Source organism: Diabrotica undecimpunctata, chromosome 6 (genome assembly GCF_040954645.1).
Source record: "Diabrotica undecimpunctata isolate CICGRU chromosome 6, icDiaUnde3, whole genome shotgun sequence".
Classification (NCBI taxonomy): Eukaryota; Metazoa; Arthropoda; class Insecta; order Coleoptera; family Chrysomelidae; genus Diabrotica; species Diabrotica undecimpunctata.
In genome coordinates this window covers 112364818-112388627 of record NC_092808.1, presented here as the reverse complement: position 1 = coordinate 112388627, position 23810 = coordinate 112364818, and the positions used below count along the sequence as shown (strand labels likewise).

Genomic DNA, 23810 nt, shown 5'->3' with positions numbered 1-23810 from the left:
AAATTTTATAGTCGTTTATAGATTAGTACGATTATAGATACTAATAAAACAGTGCAATGCTACGTCTTCTCTGTCCTTTTTTATGGTGTTGAATCTTGGACCTTAAACGAAGATATGTGCAGAAAACTGGAAGCATTTGAGATGTGGCTATATCGGAGAATGCTTAAGATCCCGTGGACTGACCGAGTCACAAATGAGGAGGTCCTCAGAAGAATGAATAAGAATCGAGAAGTACTGACCATCATCAAATCTCGAAAGTTACAGTTCTTCGGACATATTATGCGAAATGAATACAGATATACTCTCCTTCAAGCCATCCTGCAATCACATCAAGAAGAAGAAATGGGTTAGTATTTACAAAAGGGAAGTTTATATGTAATTAATTCTTTTTTCAATAAAAGAAGTCTGCAACAGTATTAGCCTGCAATCTCACTGCAGGATCACTACGTTCATAACATAGTTAATCAAAATCACATTTTTACATACATTTAAGAATATGAGAATACATTGATAATAGCCAGATAAAAAGTGGCCGTAAATATTTTTATCAAATTAATTCAATTAATAGTAATTAATTGTTGACAAAAATTTTATTTCGTACATTTATTTTGACTGTCATCAGATGCCACCAATCACGCATCTCGATGTGCATCGCCCTTCCTTCTGGAACAAATAATTAAATTTAATTGGTCGAGAAATGAAAAGGTTTCATATAAAAGTTAATTTATCTTTAAATATGGGACATTTTCGGATCTCAAGTACAGTCAAGTCGAGTCATAGTGTGTGTTTTACCCGTGTAGGGTAGCTCCCTAGAGCACTTTGCTCGAAGGGCTCTGTTTCTTTCTAAGACTCTGAAGCTGAGTTTTTTTCTTCTTAGAAAGAATGTGTTTTATTTCCACCACCTAATAAAACAACAATGGCATTGTCTCTTCAAGATAATTCCACAATAAGAGCGTACCGGCCAACTACGCAATATTACACCATATTGCGCAATAGTTGGACAAATTAATAAACATGGAAACTTGCACCAAGTTGCAATCAGTTTTTCATACGTTTATTAATTACACCGGAGACGACATGGCGCCCAACCTTCAACGAACTCTACCCCGACTCCGAGATGTTAGAGTTTTCATGCTCCGCGATCGAAAATCGCAAAAGTTCCAACACGACGACTGCATCAAAACCGCTCAAGAAAACAGCGGGGAGAAGCATCGGATGTTAGTACACCAAACTAACATGCCGATATCCACCTTCTGCAGCCCTGAAACCGTCGATGTGCCATATCTCCGACGACCCAGCCTACTTGATGCTAAGTACCTGATGCAATGGATGTCTCCGCAGTAGCCAGTCACTGCCTGCCCTACGATTATGTGGTCCAGAGCACCACGGAGGCTCAGGCAAACTCGCCTACGACACACCGGCGACATGCAGATGGGAAATGTACAGCTAGAGAGGACGAAGCCGCCGTAGAACGAGAGCACGTCGTCGAGGATGGACCTGCAGATGCTGTCCATAACACCGATCACCGCCTGTGAGTGTTTTTGTGCAGTTAAGTGCGCGCTACGCGAGTGTACGCGAGTGTAGTGTGTGTTAGAGGACTTGTAAGTAATCTAACAATATAGACATATTCATTTTGATATATTTCATGTTATATTTGATATATTTTATGCATTTTTTTTTCTTTTCTATATGTGATTTGTAAAAAAAAATTGTTTTCTTAAGTTTTTTAATAAAATCATCTTTTTTTATCAGCCTCAGAGTCTCCAAAGCAGGGGGGATGTCATCAGATGCCACCAATCACGCATCTCGATGTGCATCGCCCTTCCTTCTGGAACAAATAATTAAATTTAATTGGTCGAGAAATGAAAAGGTTTCATATAACAGTTAATTTATCTTTAAATATGGGACATTTTCGGATCTCAAGTACAGTCAAGTCGAGTCGAGTATAGTGTGTGTTTTACCCGTGTAGGGTAGCTCCCTAGAGCACTTTGCTCGAAGGGCTCTGTTTCTTTCTAAGACTCTGAAGCTGAGTTTTTTTCTTCTTAGAAAGAATGTGTTTTATTTCCACCACCTAATAAAACAACAATGGCATTGTCTCTTCAAGATAATTCCACAATAAGAGCGTACCGGCCAACTACGCAATATTACACCATATTGCGCAATAGTTGGACAAATTAATAAACATGGAAACTTGCACCAAGTTGCAATCAGTTTTTCATACGTTTATTAATTACACCGGAGACGACATGACCTATTTGCATGTTTTTATATCAAATTAAAGCTAATTTTTTTTAATATGATATAACGTTACCTGAGAAAAAATGGTCGAAAATTAGTGTTGCCATCTGTTAAAAAAGCGAGGTATCGAAGTGTTCAACCGTGACATCCTGACAGCCGATTTTATCATTACCCAACCTTTCGAGTCGGAACGTGACAACATTCTTTGTCGGTCAACAAGCCTAAATACACAAACCAACCGTCGGGCCCAACGTTGTCGGTTACGACAGTAGGGTGGTTTAGTCGGAACGTGTGTAAGGAATTTAAATCTACTATATATAGAATTGAGACTGTGTTCAAAGGGTAAATTATAAATGTGGCACTATGTCATAATTAATTTGTTTTTGGTTTTATACCAAATTAGAACAATTTCTATGGGAATAATTCGTCATCAGTTGACGCTACAGCCCTGCCTCAAAATATTCTTCCATCCTTCCGTGTCGAGTAAATTTTAGCGAATACCCAATTTTAATTTTATAATACAAATTCTACCAAAAGTGAATGAAATTATAACACTAGCAGAAGAACAACAAGGTTTTAGTTCGGGAAGATCATGCATCGGCGCTATATTTATAATGAGGTAAGTGCAAGACAAATCATTAGAATACAACAAACCGGCATATCTATGTTTCATGGACCTTAAGAAGGCATTTGACCCGGTCAAATGAAAGGACGTTATCCACTTATTGTACGCAAGATATATACCTCTAGGAATAATCAAAACGATCGAAAATATTATACCAAAACAGCACAATAAAAGTAAAAGTAGAAGAAGAACTAACTGACTCTATTGAAGCAGGCAATGGGATAAGACAAGAAGATTCCCTATGTCCGCTATTGTTCAACCTTCTAATGGATGAAATAATAAAAAAATAAATAATATAAAAATATAAAAAGCTATACTTAAAATAATCTGCTATGCAGACGACGAGATAGTACTCTCTCAAAATGAAGATGATATACAACGAATGCTGCACCAATTGAGATGTAAATTGGAGCTAGGTCAGATAATAGAACAAGTGATGGAATTTAAATATCTAGGCATCACATTATTTAGCTACATAAAAGTTCGAAACAGAAGTGGAATGAAACTGCCTGAATGAAACAATATGGATAAATAAAAATATCAGGAAAGAAATAAAAGGCAGAATTTACAAAACAGGCATCAGACCAATAATGACATACGCGGCAGAAACACGACCTGATACAAAAAGGACAAAAATGATGTTATAAACAGCAGAGATGAAAACACGAAAAATTGATCGTAAAACACTATGGGACAGAGTAAGAAGTACATATATACGACGTAGATGCAAGGTGGAGAACATCCAGCACTGGGTAAGAAATTGAAAAGTATAATGGAACGATCATATAAGCTGAATGACAACAAATAGAGTAGTAAAGATGGCAAGAGAGGGTTGCCCAATAAGAAGACAATTAGTAGGAAGACCACGAAAACAATGGAACAACTTGGAGGCACATTGAAAAACAGAGTCATGTTCACACAAAAAGAGGAAGAAGAAATTCTACCAAAAGGTTCTGAAACTGTTTTCTTGTGGCATGTCTAAGAGTAGGGAATTCTTTGACGAGTCAAGGTTTTTGAAATCCCTAAAATAATTACACCTGTTTATTGTGCAACCAGTAATATTTTAAGTTTCTTACGACTGTTGGTCGAATTTAAATATTATGTTTATATGGGATTAAACCACAATTGATTGAAGCCATAACTAATCAACTTGGTTATAAACACATAACACTATTTTAAAATAATCTTTTTTGAAAACAATTTACTGAGTGGGATTCGAAACTCATTACAATTAATTGTGTCCTAATGCCATATAAACATAATATTTAACTTAGCAAAAAACACTATATTATGTAACAAGTTTGTAAAAATATTTATTGCTATCTAGGTATACATATATCACTGAACTACTTCCTAATTAGTTTTAAATTGATATTGAAATAATGTATATTATAAACATACATATTATTCCATAGGATTTCCGAGGATCTATGAAGGATTACTGAATTTTGCTTTAATTTTTTTTATTTTTAATAACAATTACCAGAATCATTCTGTTCTGGAAAATAATATGGGATAATAATAATTATGGTTATTATATCTACTAAATTGTGGTGACAGTTAGTGAATAATGTCTACACTTAAAAATAAATTAATTTAGTTCTGAACAAAGTCATAGATACGACTAAAATATTAAATTTATGACGTAGTATGCTGCAAAACAAGATTAGAATATAAATAATTTAACATAATGACGGTATTAGATCTTTGTTTTGATACAGGGCAGCGACAGCCGCTTATACGTATTTCGACCTCTTTAGATCTCCTCAGTAATTTATCCAGCTGTTTGTTTCGCAAGTTTTAGGAAACACAGTGGTAAAAATTTGAATTCGGTTTCGCTATGTAGAAATCGTTTGATTTCTCTTTTTGTTTTTAGATGGCGTAGTTACGTCCGTATATAGTTATTTTGATAACTATTGTCTAGGACGGGAGAGATTTTTGTTTTGGTTCAGAGCAGTGGCTATACCGTTCTGAGGAGACCTAAAGAGGTCGAAATACGTATAAGCGGCTGTCGCTGCCCTGTATCAAAACAAAAATCTAATACCGTCATTATGTTTTATTACTTACTTCGTGTGGAGTACCAGAAACTGAATTCACTACGAATTTTGACCAGGATGAACGGCATGTGGAATACAATTTTAGATTCCCTTGCCGAGTAATTTATCCAGCTGTTTGTTTCGCAAGTTTTAGGAAACACAGTGGTAAAAATTTGAATTCGGTTTCGCTATGTAGAAATCGTTTGATTTCTCTTTTTATAAATAATTTAAAATACGACGCTAATATAGTGTTACATTAAAAAGGATACTTACTTTTGAAACTTTGTGCACTCAAAAAGACTGTTCTTAACGGTTCTTACCATTGTTTAAAAAAGAATGGTGTTTGAAACATTGGTTCTAACATTATAAATATTGCAGCTACTAGTTGTTATGCAATTATTAATACACTAACTATAGTGACAACATAAATTTTTAAAAACTAAACCAGCTCGCTTTTGCCAAAACTTAAGAGCGTAGGCGCAAAATTTCAGGCCAATGCTTTTTATATGCATTCATTTTTTTCGAATCCTGAAAAAACTAATAAGTATTTTTGAAAAATTTAAACGCAGAATTAAAGACTACATTATTACTGAGGGCCAAAAGTCCCTGAAAACTTCCATAATGTTTATTTTAATAAGTTACAGGGGTGAAAAAAAAGAGAAAATTTAGTGTGATTTTTAATTTCAGATATCTCATTCAAAAAAACTTTTTGTTTTTTCTAAGGGACTTTCGGCCCTCGGTAATAATGTAATCTTTCATTCTGCGTTTAAATTTTTCAAAAATATTTGTTAGTTTTCTCAGGATTCGAAAAAAATGATTGTATTTAAAAAGCATTGGACCGAAATTTTGCGCCTACGCTCTTAAGGTGGTATGTCACAATGTTAAAATTTATATACTTTTTAGGTACAGTTATCGTCACTATTTCAAAACAAATCTTCAACTTATGATTATATACGTAAACTGTAAACTTTCTATTTTAATGATATCTAGTTAAAATTTCCAAAGGAAACAGTAATTTTTTCAAACTGTAATTAAATGAATCCATATCATAACTTACGTGGTAACATGCCTAAAAATTGGTATTGTGAAATAATTTTTAAACTTAGGTACAAAATAACTACGTTAAATGATTAACTATCCAAAAACCTCTATTTTAAGCAAATTTTCGTTATCCATACTGCCGTAATTTTTAAATTAACTGTACCTAAAGATAAAATTACTGCGATAAAAATTTCTGCGAAAACGCACAACGGTAGTTCGTAGTGCATTTACGAAAATTGCTATTGTTTTGGACAGTTTGTTAGCTGAACCGGTAGACACGCGACCCTGGCAGAAAATTAGCATACAGTGGGAACCTGGAGAGTTAGGGTTAGGATTAGGAATGGACTTATTTTGTGTGCTAAGACTTGTATTGTAGCACTTTAATGTAGGTGGCTGTTAATAAACGTTTTCTTTTTAAATGTCTGAACTTTTCCAAAATGTTCGTTGCTTTTTGTAGGCTAAAGTAAAAACCCTCAATTTAGAAGAGTGATATCATAGTTTAAACGCCGAATATCCTCAAATTTAAATGTACACAGCGGCCCTCGAAAACTGCCTGTTTTCTCGATTGCAATTTGCGTTTCCTAATAAATTTTATTTACATGTTCCGTTTCGTAACATATTTAAATTTATAAAATAAAAATCGATATTTTAAAACAATATTTTTCAATCGTTTGGCAACTTTGTAATTAGCGACGGAACTGCGTTTCAATTCAGATCCACAGAAAGCCGTAAAACTAGTTTTTGTCGAGCGAGTGCCCATCAACAATAGTTCATTACATTGGCGTTTCTGAGGGTAGGGTATTTTATGCGATAAGTTTGTGTTATTGATAATACGAGTGTTATAGTTTGTCGTTTTTTAGTAAATTTTTAGTTATATTCTGTGATTATTTGGTTTGAGTTTTATTGGATTTGGACGAAAAACCGAGTTGTTCCAAGAGAAGACTGCAAAATTCTGATGTTGATTCCAAAAATGAAATGCCGCAAAAGAGACGGAAAATGTTAACGTCCGAAGAGAAGGTAATAATACGAAACGTTTATGAAGGAATTGTCGGCAGAAAAATGGAATTAAATGTTAGCCAAGCGGTCGACATTTGTAGCAGTTTAACAAAAGTATCCGTTAGCTGTATTTATCGTGTACTTAAAAATACATCGGAAAATAAAAAGCAAGAAAAAGATAAAACTAGAGGTAGGAAAAGCATTGTTTTGGATGACGAGACAAGGAATATTATACGTCGAAAAATTCATTCATTTTATTTTCGGTGTGAAATTCCAACACTGAAAAATATTTCTCAAGAGCTCGAAAACGATGACTCCTTACCCAAGATATCTCGTAGAGTCTTAACCAGGACCATGCGTGAAATGAACTTTCGATATGTAAAACTCAACAGAAAAAGTATGCTATTAGAAAAAAATAAAATTATTGTGCGGAGAAGAAAATATTTAGAAGAAATACGCAAAATTCGCAGCACTGGACGCAAAATATGTTATTTGGATGAAACCTGGATTAACCAAGGTTGGAAAAGGTCCATACAGTTGGAAAAGTTTGGCAAGATTTAAATGTCAAAAGTAAACGCGAAGCATTTATAGAAGCCTGATATACAGGATTAAAAGCTCCATCAGGAAAGGGACGGCGTTTAATCGTCACCCATATAGGAAGTGATACAGGGTTTCTTGATGATGGTTTTCTTCAATTTGAGTCGAAAAAAACAGGTGATTATTCAAGAAATTGAAAGGGAGGATTCAAGAATGGCTTACAGAAAAGGGGATTGCATACGAAGAATCAATGCTCAAAATTTAGCTACTTGACATTGCACGGTTAAGGAAAATTGAATATCTTAAATATGCTGTAGATGAAACTGCAAAAGATTATGGTGTCAAAGTTCTGCGTCTACCACCTTATCATTGCGAACTTAATCCCATTGAACTTATCTGGGAGCAAGTGAAAGAAGCAGTAGCACGCAATAACAAAACGTTCAAATTAAACGAAATTAAGAAACTTTTGATTCAAGCAATCCTCCATGTAACTCCAGATAAATGGGCTAAATATATAGGCCACATAATTAAAGAACATCGTATGTGGGAACTTGACACTCATATCAAAGTTTTACTAGAGCCAATTATAATTACACCAGGTGGTGAAGATAATGACAGCGATAGCAGCACTGCATCTTCAGGTTTAGACAGTGAATAATATTTTCTAATAGTTTAATAAGAACATCAGCACAAAAAAAAAACAAAAACAAAAAAAAAACGAGAAGAACATAGTAAGTGTGTATAGTGTTTGTGTTTAAACACATCAAACATTATTTTTATTTTGTTTTTATAGAATTTTATTTTGTTTTATAGGATTTTATTTTGTTTTGTTTTATACTGCTTAAGTGTTTTGTTCATTTTATTTAATAAGACAATATGGCTCTTGGCGAACACCCATTTAAAAAAAGTATCGCGCCACAAGACATACCTCTGGGGTGGTGTGGAAACTGTCTTAAAATTTGTTTTAAAAAAATTTCATTGTGTTACTCTTTAAGGACGGGTCACGTCAAAAGACGTTTTAGCGTAACTTCCGCGACAGCCGGTTGGTATCAGTAAACTTTCTGCAAAATTACTTCTTTTTTATAGCTTTTTGTTTGTGGCATTCTGTATTTTTAGGGGAATGTAGGGAATGAGCCACAAAATATTTATTCATATGTTTATTTATTGACGTTTCGATCTCTATATCCAGAGACCGTTTTCAATTATACAAATGATAGTACTATTTATTTTCTATGGCTTTTCGCTTGTCGTTCTGTATTTTTAGAAATAATGTTGGGAATAAGCCACAATATATTTATTCAAATGTTTAATTTACGGACGTTTCGATCTCTATAAAGAGACCGTTTTCAAACATACAAATGACAGATATATTTATTTTTCTATAGCTGTTTGTTTGTGGCATTCTGTATTTTTAGGGAGAAGGTTGGACATAAGCCACAATATATCTATTTACATGTTTAATACATTGACGTTTCGATCTCTATTCCGTTTTTAAAGATAGAAAAAAAAAAGAAAATAAACAATATAAGATTATAAAAATATATAATAATAAACAAATAAAATAAATATAACTATCATTTATATCTTTGAAAGCGGTCTTTGGATATAGAGATCGAAACGTCAGTAAAAACTTGTAAATAAATATATTGTGGCCTATTTCGAACATTAATATTTGAAAAATAAAATATAATTAACGTTAAAATAAAAGTAAGTGTACGTCACTGGATTTCCAAACGGCTTTCGCATTTCTGGGCCTTTAAACGATGACTCACTCTCTCAAATAGTGAAATTATACCATAAGTTCTTAACAAACCGCCTTCGTATATTCATTCCTTGGTGTTCTAACGTCTTTTTGTAGGCTTGTCCCGACTAATGCAATCTTCAATACTACTTTTTTTGTAATGATAAATCGTTTGTGGTTTGAAATAATCAAAAGAAATAATATGATTAACGCAACAAATGAACTTAAAAGCATATTTATTCATATAAACGACTTTATCTAGAATATATGACAAAAAACAGCCTCTAACTAGAATAGCGAGCTCCAGAAGTGCCTCGCTAATTAAAAAAACGAAAGGAAATACAAATCTTAAAAAACTATCACTAACTACTTCTTCTTTATTATATATACAAATTACACTAAGTTATCACGGGAACAGTATAACGCTACCTAAATAAATACAATATACAGTCTTATTCAAAATAACTGCGACTAGAAATACATTTTCATGGCTTAAATTAAATTAAGAAAAACATTGTTCAATATTTTAAGAGTACATTTGAAAATAGGTTAATTTATTTAACATTAACCATTTTACTAGACTTCTCACAATGCAAAGTTTAAAGTTACAAATTTACCATAACACTGAATAAATATTAACTCCACTAAATATCTGAAAAATGTCTTCAAAAATAATAGTACAAAATCTAGTAAAATGTACACACAATAACCTAACCAATCAAAATAAATTGAAGTATAAAGCAGTAATACATTGTATTGTTTTTGTATCTACAATAAATAATTCACAATATATAAAGAGAAATGCTAAAAATATAAAATGCCCTTAAAAGAACACTAAATTGAAACTAAATTAAAAACTATCAGTCGTAACTCCATCCCCACCGTCATCTGTTATAACGAAAGAGTCCAACCTTGAAATGCGCTTCTCTTCATTTTCGCAACGTGTCTTCAATCCTGATCCATCTTTATTGTCAAATGTGTTGCTCCTAAAAACATTTCTGAATAAATCATCATGTATTTACAATAGAAAACAATAAACAGTATAGGCGCTTAACGACTATAGGTTTTGATATTTGTAGCAATATAAAACGAATATTAAAAACAAGATGGTGCAGAAGAGGGTACTGTAGACTATCCGTATTTTTAAAATTTAAATAATATTTTAAAAATTGAATAAAATAATTTTTATTATTTATATTTTAAACAAATTTTTATTTACCATGTACCTGCTACTGTATTTTATATATACAAAGAAAAAGAAACTCGTCTATCCCACTATATGTTACAGCTTATTTCAAATCGAGTGGCGAGCCCTTCCACGAAATAGTTAATCGCGCAGACAATAGAATATCTATGATCAGACCCATGCAGTGGCGTTGTAATATTAAACAAATTAAATTATTTGAAATCGCACTAATTACAAAATTATTACTCACTTAACTAATAAATGGAGTTTGATTGTACACAGATTGTTTTATAGATACCAAACTTTTTGTTTGTTATAATACCATCTTTAATAATTGATACTCTATAAAGTTTGGTAAACGTTAATTTCTAATTTAGTATCAGTAACCTTAAAACCGTAATTATAAAGTCATTATTAATGACTCCCTATCTTTCGTTTTCTTGCATTTAAATCCCAAATATTTCACAATTCTGTAGAGAGAACTCACACTTCCAGTCCACTCGTACACCTCTTCAAGCCTTTTCTGCAAAAGCTTCAATGATACACGACAACGTTCAGTCTCATGAAAACGATGAATGATATTTCTAAAGAACTGTTTGTCATACTCCCTCAAGTCTGTCACGGTTGCTTTAATTTTAGCAAGTGTTGTAGCTGGAAATTTAAGTGTATTATTTGACTCTGCGTTTGTTAACATACTCGCTTGTTGAATGATCATTTCTACTGTACGTTAAGATACTCCAGTAGCTTCACTCACACGTTGTTTAATACTGGTTCGATTATCTTCAAGCAATAGTATTTGAATATATTTAAAAAAGTTGTAAACTATTCCTTTGGATTCTGGTGTCAATCTGATCTGTTTACTCGTACTACACTTAACCATCTCCATTATACAAAATAGTTCTAATACGCGTGGTAGTACCTTTCTTGTTGAGACTCAACAACGTAATGAGACTAAAGTACGAACTCGTTTGAAATCTAGTGACTAGATGTCAGTTCTTTGTATGTCCTTAACGAGTCGTTAAGGAGTCATTAATAATGACTTTATAATTACGTTTTTAAGGTTACTGATACTAAATTAGAAATTAACGTTTACCAAACTTTATAGAGTATCAATTATTAAAAATGATATTATAACAAACATAAAGTTTGGTATCTATAAAACAATTTGTGTACAATCAAACACCATTTATTATTTAAGTGAGTAATAATTTTGTAATTAGTGCGATTTCGAATAATTGTATTTGTTTAATATTGCAACGCCACTGCATGGGTCTGATCATAGATATTCTATTGCCTGTACGATTAACTATTTCGTATAAGGGATCGCCACTTGATTTGAAATAAGCTGTAGATAGAAGGCAACAGTTTTTACTTGAAAATTTTGAAAAATAATTACTATAAATAAATCATACTATAATGTTTTAGATTTTTAATTATAATATCAATTTTTGTGTGTCATTTAATTTGTTTTTATGTGAAAAATAAATATGTGAATGTGAGTTAAAGTAGTTTTAATAAGTTTCATAAAAGTTATTAAGATTATTCCTATTACGTGGTAATTTTAGCTCACCTAATTAAACGAGGAGGTTCATTTTCACTTTCAGCTTGAATCCAGACTCGACTGTCTGGTTTAGGTGTCTGTTTTTTACTATCTTCAATTTTCTTCCATAAACTTGCAATCTTACTGGTTACTTGTTTCTTTGCATTTGTACTGCCACTCGAATTTAAACTAGTATTACTACTAGATCTAAAAAAATTAATGATATCAAAAAGGTAAAAGATAAAATATTAAGTCATACAATGACAATTATATATAATAATAATTATCTGCAAAAAAATAATATACAATTTACGTTATTTGATGTATATTAATCAGAAACAGAAAAGTTTTATTGCACATAGTTCTTCTAAAACAGGCGTTTTATACTATACAAAACAACCATATATTCGCAACTATACAAAAAATGAACTATTGATGTGGTGAGAGCTATGGAGACTTTAGGGGAGGGAGCAGAGTTGACTGTAGCCGATCTCAAGAATAGGCCCAAGCGACCCATGGTTCTTCGTGAAAGGCAGCAAAGCAAAGCAATAGCATCACTAAACGCACTGTTGAAAGCAAAAAACGTATCCAGGGCAGCCAAGATTCGAACTTATTAAACAATAGTGAGACCAACAGCATTGTACGCATGTGAAACTTGGACAATAAATCTAAAAAAGTTGGAGATTTGGGAGAGGAAAATCCTGAGAAAAGTTTTTGGTGAGGTAAAGGAGGCTAATGGCGCAGAAGAACAAACCAGGAGATAATGCAGTTCTATTAGAGACCTAAAATAACGCAGAAAATCAGTGCACAGAGAGTTAAATGGTTGGGACATGTTTTACGAATGCCAAAAGAAAGAAACGTCATAAGAAGCAGGAGAACAAGAGAAGAAAAGAAGAGGGAGACCATGAAGGAAGTGGTTTGAGGCAGTTCGGACTGACATAGAAGAAATGGGAACAAGAGATTGGAAAGTACAAGTGAAGGACCGTAAAAAGTGGAGAAAACTAGACTAGTCAAGACTATCGAAGCCAAGTGCCTCTAGGGCCTTTATATATATATATATATATATATATATATATATATATATATATATATATATATATATATATATATATATATATATATATATATAAATAGTAGTTGAAATACTGCGTAAAACAAACAGCAATAGCTCAGACTCATAACAGGCTTCCTTACTGGACATGCCAAGCCAGAGACACTGGCATACAAAGGGACTGTTTCATGGGGACTTAAGTTGCAGACTATATAGCAGAATACTTGCGCAAAAGTCAACCACATCATGCATGACTGCGAACCAATAGATCTTCTTCTTCTTCATGTGCCTTGTCCGTTCCGAACGTTGGCAATCAACATGGCTATTCTGACTTTGTTTGCGGCAGATCTGAATAGTTCAGCAGATGACAATCCGAACCATTGCCGCAAGTTTTGGAGCCACGAGTGTCTTCTCCCTGGACCCCTTCTGCTGTCTATTTTCCCTTGGACGATCAGTTGTAGTACTCTATATTTATTGTGTCTCATAACGTGACCCAAGTATTCCAACTTTCTTTTCTTTATACTTATTCCTACCTCTCTCTCTTTACCTATCCGGCGTAGTACCTCTTCGTTGGTCACATGCTCAGTCCAGGATATACGTAATATACGTCGGTAAGCCCACATTTCGAAGGCCTCTACTTTTTTCATCAATGTTGCGGTCATTGTCCACGCCTCCATTCCATATAACAAAACTGGGAATACATAACATTTCAGAAGTCGAATTTTGAGAGGTAGGGTGAGGCTTTTAGAGGTGAAAATTTGCTTCATGCTAGTGAACGATGCTCTTGCCTTTTCTACTCTTATACGTATTTCCTTCGCTTGATCCCAATTTGAGTTAACTGTTGTTCCCAAGTAGATGTACGAATCCACGTGTTCAATTCTTTCATCGTCTAATATCAATTGCTGTGGTGGTTGTTGGGTTTTGCTTACTAACATCCATTTGGTTTTTGTGATATTTAGTCTGAGTCCGTATTGTGCACTTGTTTTTTGTATGTTACTCATTAGGCAACTCAGTTCCTCCATGCTACTTGCTAGAATCACAGTGTCATCAGCATACCTTATGTTATTAATTATTTGTCCGTTTATCTTTATGCCTTCTGTGCTTTCCTCCAGCGCTGTCTTAAATACTTCTTCTGAGTATATATTAAAGAGAATAGGAGACAAGGTACAGCCCTGTCGTACCCCTTCCTTCCCTACCAATAGATCGCAGGCGGTTATCTTCGGACTCTATCAAGTGACTCCGAAAACTTATAGTACCCATCCTCTAAACCTTTGAAACCTGTGGGTATCATGAATTAATAGATATTCAACAAGGCAACTGGTTTCAATACAAGTAGTTTAAACAGATGGTTTATATAACAAGAAATTTAACAAACAAGAGTTTAATTGATATAAGGTTGAATGCTCGAATAAATGAACTTTGAAAAATAAAAGCAGTTTATTTGGCTTATTTCAGATGCCCCTGAAGATGCTCTAGGGAGCGAAAGTACTTGGGCAAGATTTAATTAATAAACTGTGCTCGATATCTGCCTTTATTTTTTAAACAAGAGTTTGTTATTACAATTACAATTTCCAAATGATTTGACACATTTACAAAAGTATAAGGAGAGCTTTAAGGATTATTTGTTAAATGTAGAGTAGTTGATAAAAATCTTAGTTTGAATAATCATCCGAAGATGATAGGCATTATATCGAATGATATCAATAAGCTGGTTCCTAAAATGAAGAAAGTTCATTGAAATTACTGTGTAGTTCGTTCCATCATAATATTTTCGATGGGATGATGAATTGTGTATAGTGGTGACAATATGGTTAGGTTTATGTAATAAGGAGAACTCATGTTTGTTGTCAAGTTAAATCAAGATTTAAAAGTTATCAGACTTGACAAAATATATGAATTCTCGGTATTTCATAAACCTACCCATACTGAAACGACCATACACAATTCATCATCGAATCCTACACAACATCAATTGGCAGCCCACCATAGCATGTAACATAGATTAACAGAAATTCCCATGTCAAAAAATAACTTCTAGATAGAATTGAATATCATTAGGCAAATGGCAATAAACAATGGGTACAACGAACAAACAATAAACAATATTTTAAACCAAAAATTGGATAAGGAAGCCCTGAAATTGGTCTTCCCACCACCAGAGAAAACACCCAATACCTTCTGCTTGATTACATATACAGGCAAGACATCAACAAAAATATTCAAACACATAAAAAAAGAAAGGAATAACACCAGCTTTCAGAACAAACAACAACTTAAGCAAATATATAGAATCTACGGAAATTAATAAATTAAAAAATCCAGATATACTTCTGAATGGCCAACATAAGACAAGCAGCTCTCCCATCCTCAACTTCAATCAAGTAACGGTTGAATCCAACACTTATTACTAAAATAATTCTTTAATAAATAGATTAACTAACCTTTGAGTAAGACTGGGTATTGAAGACTTCTTAACAGCCCCATTCTGCTGTATCTTTCCGTCTCCTTTTAAGCTTTGACTGGAAGGACTTGCGTGAATCTTCCTGGTGCTCTGTTCTCTACTATCCGCACTTGTAGATCTATTGTACACTTTAGGATTTTTGTTTGCTCTATCAGAACTGGCAGATTTTGTAAAACCATTTCTCGTTGTGCTTATGGGCGGTTTCCCAGGTAATTTAGACATAGAAGACGGTGGTGTTATTTTAGAAGCTATTTTAGATGCGAAAGCTGGAATTTTAGAAACTGTGGGAATTTTGCTGGTGGCTTTGGTAACTGTAGGTGAAGGTGCAGTACTATTTGGACTTGTTTCGTCCTTTGTGAAGGTACCTTGACGGTCTAAGGGCGGGGTACCTAAGAAAAAGAAAGCATTAAAAAGAGCCAAAAACCGTAAAGCTGTTACCAATATATTACTATCATAAATGAATAGGAACAGATCCTAATTTATAACTAAATTAATTTTTGATATATTACCAATTTTAAGTTTATAGTTCACTATAATTAAGATCCTACTGCAGGATCACTACGTTCATAACGTAGTTAATAAAAACTCACATTTTTACATACATTTAAAATTAGGAGAATACATTGATAATAGTTTGCCAGTCAAAAAGTGGCCGCAAATATTATCAATTCAATTAATAGTAATTGATTTTTTAACAAAAATTTTATTTCGTTCATTTATTTTTTAAATAAAATACGCTACTCCTGACGTATATGCATGTTTTTATATTAAATTAAAGCATATTATTTGAGCCCAAATTTGGGCTATCATAAGTTCATCTGGTAACCGTTATGCCCTACGAGACAGAGTATATCCGATCATTGTTTTGATTCAAGAGTAGTTTATCCAATAAAAAGCAATGCTGTAAGCAAGACATTTCAAATTTTTTTTATGGTTTTGAAAATTGTAAAAATAGCGTCACTAGAACGTAAAAAACTAAGAAGCTTTGATACACTAATCAGAAGAAAAGTATATAGACCAATTCAAAGAAAAAAAAAAAAGAATATGGCATATTGAATACTGTAGAGATTGGAGAATTAGATCACAAAACTCAGTGTGCATTTTAAAGGGATCATTTAGATCTTTCTAGAGTGGAATCCCCAAGGAAGAAGAAAAAGAGGTCGCTCAGTACAAACTTGGAGAAGATCCATCATGGAAGAGATAAGAGGTCAAGTAAAGTCTTGGAATGAGGTCTCTACTATATATATATATATATATATATATATATATATATATATATATATATATATATATATATATATATATATATATATATATATATATATATATATATATATATATATATATATATATATATATATATATATATATATATATATATATATATATATATATATATATATATATATATATATATATATATATATATATATATATATATATATATATATATATATATATATATATATATATATATATATATATATATATATATATATATATATATATATATATATATATATATATATATATATATATATATATATATATATATATATATATATATATATATATATATATATATATATATATATATATATATATATATATATATATATATATATATATATATATATATATATATATATATATATATATATATATATATATATATATATATATATATATATATATATATATATATATATATATATATATATATATATATATATATATATATATATATATATATATATATATATATATATATATATATATATATATATATATATATATATATATATATATATATATATATATATATATATATATATATATATATATATATATATATATATATATATATATATATATATATATATATATATATATATATATATATATATATATATATATATTGATATGATCCGAAAATGTATATAAAGAAAAATTATAGTCATTATATTATAGTAGTAACTATCAATTATAGTAGAAACAAGTCATTAAGGGTATTAGTAGAAAGTAGAAAGTCTTTGTCTCATATTTTTGTGCACAATTCTGGAAATTGAAAAGTGTTGGCGTTTGGAGAATTGAGTCGAGGATGTTGATTGGTCAACAGAAAATTATAAAAGGGATTGAGAGACGATATTGATTTTTGAAGGAGAAAAAGTGATCTGCTGCGGGAAATGAGGAAAGATCAAATCGGTGTTTTGTTTTAAACGTTGAAAGAAAAGTATAGATTTTGTAAAAATGGTAGTGTCAGTAAGTTTTGAAAGCTGATTTGCCGGATGAAAAAGGTGCAGAATTTGTAAGTACGAACAAATTATTCCCGGAGAGATTCGTAGTTAAACAGATAGGGGCAATCCCAAAAGGAGATAGAAACGTGAGTCCGGACGTTCTTTTGATCGACAGGAGTGTTTTTATAAGCAGAACCAGTGACGGAGTTTTTCGATAGAGAATTAATTAAAGTGAATTATTTTCATAAAGTGCAGAGAAAAATTTATTGAGACAAGATAATAGATGGGACTAATTTTCCTATTGTAATTTTATATGTGAAAGCTATATGATTTGGGGAACATTTATTTCTAAGGGATTTCATTAGTTGTATAAATAGTTTAAAAAGGTTTATTTTACTATTATATTTTAATTGCATTGCACAAATTTGATTTTGTTTTTATTTACTCCTTTTACTCCTCTTCTTATTGAACACTATTAAAGATAAAGGTATTTTTTGAACTTAAGTAGGAACCCTGAGATAAGAAAACATATGAATTATGAAATAGGCGTCGTTAATAAAAATTATTCACATATTCGTAATAAAATTCATTAAATAAACTTTTTTGTTTTAATTAGCTAATTGGATCATAATTAATTTAATTATTGTTTTATCATATTTCAAAATTACAATATCATATTATTATATATATATATATATATATATATATATATATATATATATATATATATTAATATGATATTGTAATTTTGAAATATGATAAATTTAAACATGAAAAAATCGTACAGACTATAGAGCAAAACAGGAGCATGAAGGTAATGAGACGAAAAATGGCGACAAGTAGAAAAGAAATTTTCCAGCTTAGGAATAAAGAGGGTGAAGTAACAACAGACAGACAGAAAATACTTGAAATAGTCGAAGAATTTTACACTATATTATACACAAACCAAATTAACAATAACGTAAATGAAGACGGTAGACAAAATGTTCAAAACCAGGGATCTGAGGACATTCCAGAAATTACTCAAGATGAGATACAATATGCACTCAAAAAAATGAAAAACAACAAGGCGCCAGGAGATGATGGAATAGTTACAGAAGCTATAAAACTTGGCGGAACTTCTCTTTTGAAAAAAATACGAGACCTCTTCAATCTGTGCTTGTATAGTCAAAAAATTCCTATAGCTTAGAATAACTCCATTACAATTCTTCTGCATAAAAAGGGTGACAACATGAACCTAGAGAATTACAGGCCAATTTCTCTACTCAACCATTTATACAAACTGTACAGCAGAATAATAACCAATCGATTGGAAGCAAAATTTGAGCTATATCAGCCAAGAGAACAGGCTGGTTTTCGCCCCAACTACGGTACAAATGACCACCTACAGTGCATAAAAGTATTGATTGAAAAATCAAATGAATACAATAGACCTCTAGTTCTAACATTTATAGACTTCCATAAAGCGTTTGATACTATCGAACTACCCGCACTTCTAAAGGCATTGGAAGAGTGTCGAATTGATCACGGGTACACCAATATTATAGAAAATATATACAGAAATGCTACAACTATAAATCTGCACGGTCCTACCAATAAGATACATATCAGGAAAGGTATTCGACAGGGAGATCAGCTTAAAAAGAAGAGCCTTTAATCAGTGTGTCCTGCCTGTCCTTACATATGGAGACACACTTACCCTAACAAGGACATTTACACGAAAACTACAAGTGACGCAACGTAGAATGGAAAGATCATTGTTAGGCATAACATTGCTAGATAGGGTAAGAAACGAAGAAATCCGTACAAAAAGTGGTGTAGAAGACATTATAAAACACATAGCCAAAATTAAATGGAGGTGGGCAGGACACGTCGCTAGAATGAAGGATAATAGCTGGACCAAAAAAATCTTGGAGTGGAGACCGAGAGCGAATAGACGAAACCCGGGAAAGACCACCCACAAGATGGACTGACGACATAAAGAGGATTTGTACCCACTGGATTGCAGCAGCGCAAGATAGATCTGAATGGAGGTTTTTCGAGGAGGCCTATGTTCAGCAGTGGACGACTATATATATATATATATATATATATATATATATATATATATATATATATATATATATATATATATATATATATATATATATATATTAGATTTTTCAACCTTGCTACCCGAATAATCTTTTGTGTATAAACATTTCACAATGTTAGTTATAGCTGCAAACGTGTTAGCTAAATACATAAAACAGAAGTTATCACATAGCTTATTAAATATTATAGTGCTTTACCTTTTGATGAATTCAAATTCGTCACTTTGGGAGCAGCCACGTGTTTTGGACTACCTCTAGTGCTTGCTGGTGTTCGGGCAGGACTTGTTTTTGGCGACATTGAATTTGATACGCTTCTACTGCCGTATCCACTTGATGTTCTACTTTGTGTTTGTGCGGTTATAGTTTTGTTTTGCCTTCCAACCACGGCTGTCAAAGCCGTCCCAGACTTCAGCGTCGATGTGACATTTTTCACTAAATTGGAGGTCATATTCTTGACTGGTTTTATGTTCTTTGGTGTTGAATTAGTAATTGTTTTAGAATAAAGTGGTTTTCTACGGCCTGAAAAAAAAAGTTAAAGGTAGTAAAAAAATTATTCAGCTGACATCTCTTAATTAAAGTGATGTTCATATTATTTAGTATGTTATGCTTTTTAAGTTTAGTTCATGGGTTCTACAATACTTTATGAAAATTAATTGTATAAATTAAATACTGCAAACTACGTATTCCTAATTTTCACAAAGTATGTACGGAATAAATACGGAATATGAACGTCCCTTTTCTCGTATATAGGGAGAGTTACTTATTTTAAGTTGATAATAACTATTATTGTCTTCTTGTATTCTTAATAAGTATAAGCTCCAGATAACAATAATGTTAAAATTATTATTGACCGAAGGCTTGAGTGAAATGTAATCTGTATTTTGTGTTAACATGATTTTCTTTGAAGATCCTTTTGTTTGTTTCATGTTTATTGTTACGCCGGCCCTGCATGGCTCCGCAGAATCTAGCCTCGATGATCGACTGTTCAAGATCAACAATCAAGTCGCAAGTTTCTACGGGGATATAGGGCCGCCTTCAAGGGAAGTTAGAGAACGATTGAATATGCATATAAATACCTAAATTAAAATCGTAGGTTTAGTCTCCAATATAACTTTATACTGTCAAGTAATAAATCTTATATACTAAAAGGCTAAGGCCTTTTCTTGTGCGCAATACTCCTCCTAAACGGTGATAGATAGGAGAATAATTTTTTCGAATAATTAAATAGATTGTTGAGTAGATTCCCCCTAAGGTTTAAATTCCCTTAAGGTTTAAATTAAGGTTCCCCTTAAGGTTAAAATTTAAAAAATTCGAACCGGTTTAAAAATGGCGGCCATAAAATGAATTTTTCCTATAGTAAAGTATAGGAATTCAATATTATACACAATGCAACAACGCGTCAATTCTCGAATGCTGGAATGCACCAACAAGTGTTTCCACTTAAGGAATAACGATAATAACCACTCAAAATTCGGGATCCTCCTGTCTCCGATTTTCATTTATGGGATCTGTTTTACACTATCTGATGAGTTGGTATTTTTTTATTTTTATGTTTAGTTAGAAAGTATTCTGTTTCCAACAAGTGCAGCGTGTGTGAGGTGTTGTGATTGATATTTAGAGATTTAGACTACGTTTTGAGTTTAATACTTGAAGAATTAAATAATGAGGTAAATTAGGTTTATTTTAAATAAATAAATAAAAAATAAACTTATTATAAAGTAAAATTGTGGCGTATTCTCAAAAAAGTGGAACAGTAGGCGGTAGTGTAGACTAGCGCGGAGCATCATACTGTTTTCTGTATTTTTTAAATTTAAATAATATTTAAATATAAATTTAGTTAGTTAGTTAGTTAGAGTTCTCAAACCGACTTCTTTTTCTTAAACGTGGCATTTTACAATCTAAAATATGCAAAAAAAAGTTACTTCCGGTTTTACTTCCGTTTTTTATTTAAGAGATTGTGATCTTCCCGCTCTCGCATCGACTTTGATAATGAACCGTTCTTGCAGACGAAACTTCAGGAAGAATTCCGGACAAAAAGTCCCTTGAATCAAATCATAAATTGTATACGATTTTGTGGAGCTTTTGAGTTAGCTCTTAGAGGTCACGACGAAACCAAAAATTCAGAAAACAGAGGCATATTTAAGGAGCTGGTCAATTTTAGCGCCGAATTGGATAACGACTTAAAGGTTCATATTCAAAGATTTAAATCTTTTAAAGGTACCTCAAAAACAACTCAAAATGATCTCCTTGAGTGCATATTGGATGTTTACCACGAGGAAATTAAGAAAGAAATTGAAAATTCTCCTTATGTTGCAGTGATTGCCGATATTTGTGTAAAGGAAGACCAGTTGAGAGGTTTTAGAGATTTTATGTGCTGGACCGACATGATGCTAAGTCCATCACTAAATGCATTTTTAAATCCCTTAATAAAATATACTCCGAACAAATTAATTGCCTAAGATATGATGGCGCATCTGTTATGAGTGGTGGATTAAATGGTGTGCAAAAAATTATTAAGGAGACATATCCTCTTGCAAATTACGTTTATTGCTTTGCACACCAAGTGCATTTAATTATGACAAGTTCTATCAATAAGCAGGCTAGGATATTTTTTTCTAATTTATCTGGTTTTTGCTCATTCTTTTCTACGTCTCCTCAAACAACAAAAATTTTGGATGAGGTGGTTAATCGCAGGTTGCCAAAATCTTCCCAAACACGTTGGGATTTTCAGTCACGGGGGTTCATACTGTTCACGAAAATAGAAAAGACCTCATTGCACTTATGGACATTATACAAAGTACTTCACCTAATTTGTCATCCATTAATCAAGCTAATAGTTATAAATTAAAGCTCCAGGATAAAGATTTTGTATTTTGGTTACTTATTTTTAATAAAATAATGCTTCACGTTGAAATTATTTTTCATTAATTGCAAAAAGTATGCACTGATTCTGTTAAAGAGGCAATTCAAGGTATAAGGGAGCAAATGGACGTCATTATTGATAACATTCAAGAAGTAAACACGTCACAGGGACAAACGGATAATAATAATGATGAACCAATAAAAAAAGCCGCAAATTGAAGAGCACAGGCTCAGCAGAAAACGGGAAGCCATGGAGATATGCGATGTAGTTTTGTTACAAATAATCAAGGTTTACCTTCTCCTGACATTTAGGTGCTTCTAATTTATTGATGTTGGAGAAGTTTTCTGCTTATCAGCATCAGTTCCCCGAATCATTTCTTAATGAAACATGCAGACAATTTTTATTTTTAAACAAAACTCGGCTTTAAACTGAATTACAAGTACTGTATCAGCGAGGCGAATTAAGTACTACCTCTGGGGCTATCCCGCTATCAGTTTTATTAAATGATGAAGGTTTAAAATGTACATTTGAAGAAACTATTACACTTTTAAGTATATAAATTACCATTTCTATGTCAACATCTGAAGCAGAACGTTGTTTTTCGATGCTAAAACGAATTAAAACATTCCTTAGAAATACCATGAAGGAAGAACGACTTGGTGCTTTAGATATGCTATCTTCAGAAAAATATTTTGTAAGTTTATGGCATTGATAATTTTAATAATAAAGTGATTGAAAACTTTGCAACCAAAAAAGAAAGAAGGATGGACTTCATATATCGGAAACTTTAAAAGTGATATTAAACAACTTTGTGCGTGTGTGTAAATACTGGAATAGTGATATTTTTATAATTTTGTAAACAAACTTTAGAGACTAAATCGTAATATCAAACTTCAAGTACATCAGCAGTAAATACTGGTGGTAAGTTGAGTTTTTTTTATTATTAATTAATTTACGGAATTGTTTTGATAAATTTTGGTCAATTTCTTGGCACCCCAGAAATAGGAGATACATATATAAGATCAAAGTACGCTTATTTTTTTTTAATTTCTATTTTTTTCCTTTTTTGACAATATCATGAACCCGTCAACTTAAACCCTTAAAATTTCTAGCACTACCTGGCACTTCTGGCACTACCTTCTTAAAGCGATACCAGCCGCCACTG

General features: G+C 32.0%; 1 protein-coding gene across 3 annotated transcripts in view; it reads right to left on the bottom strand.

Moving 5' to 3' along the window:
- Positions 1-9433: 9433 nt before the first annotated feature.
- Positions 9434-23810, bottom strand: part of LOC140443741 (uncharacterized) — a 242234-nt gene continuing 227857 nt past the window's right edge. For all 3 annotated transcript variants that reach the window (XM_072535150.1, XM_072535151.1, XM_072535152.1), the window contains 4 exons: positions 19981-20301; positions 15433-15841; positions 11971-12147; positions 9434-10200 (listed from right to left, as the gene is read on the bottom strand). In XM_072535150.1, the coding sequence (XP_072391251.1) occupies positions 10065-10200; positions 11971-12147; positions 15433-15841; positions 19981-20301 (1043 nt within the window). In that variant the 3' untranslated portion in view covers positions 9434-10064. The remainder of the gene's footprint in view (positions 10201-11970; positions 12148-15432; positions 15842-19980; positions 20302-23810) is intronic.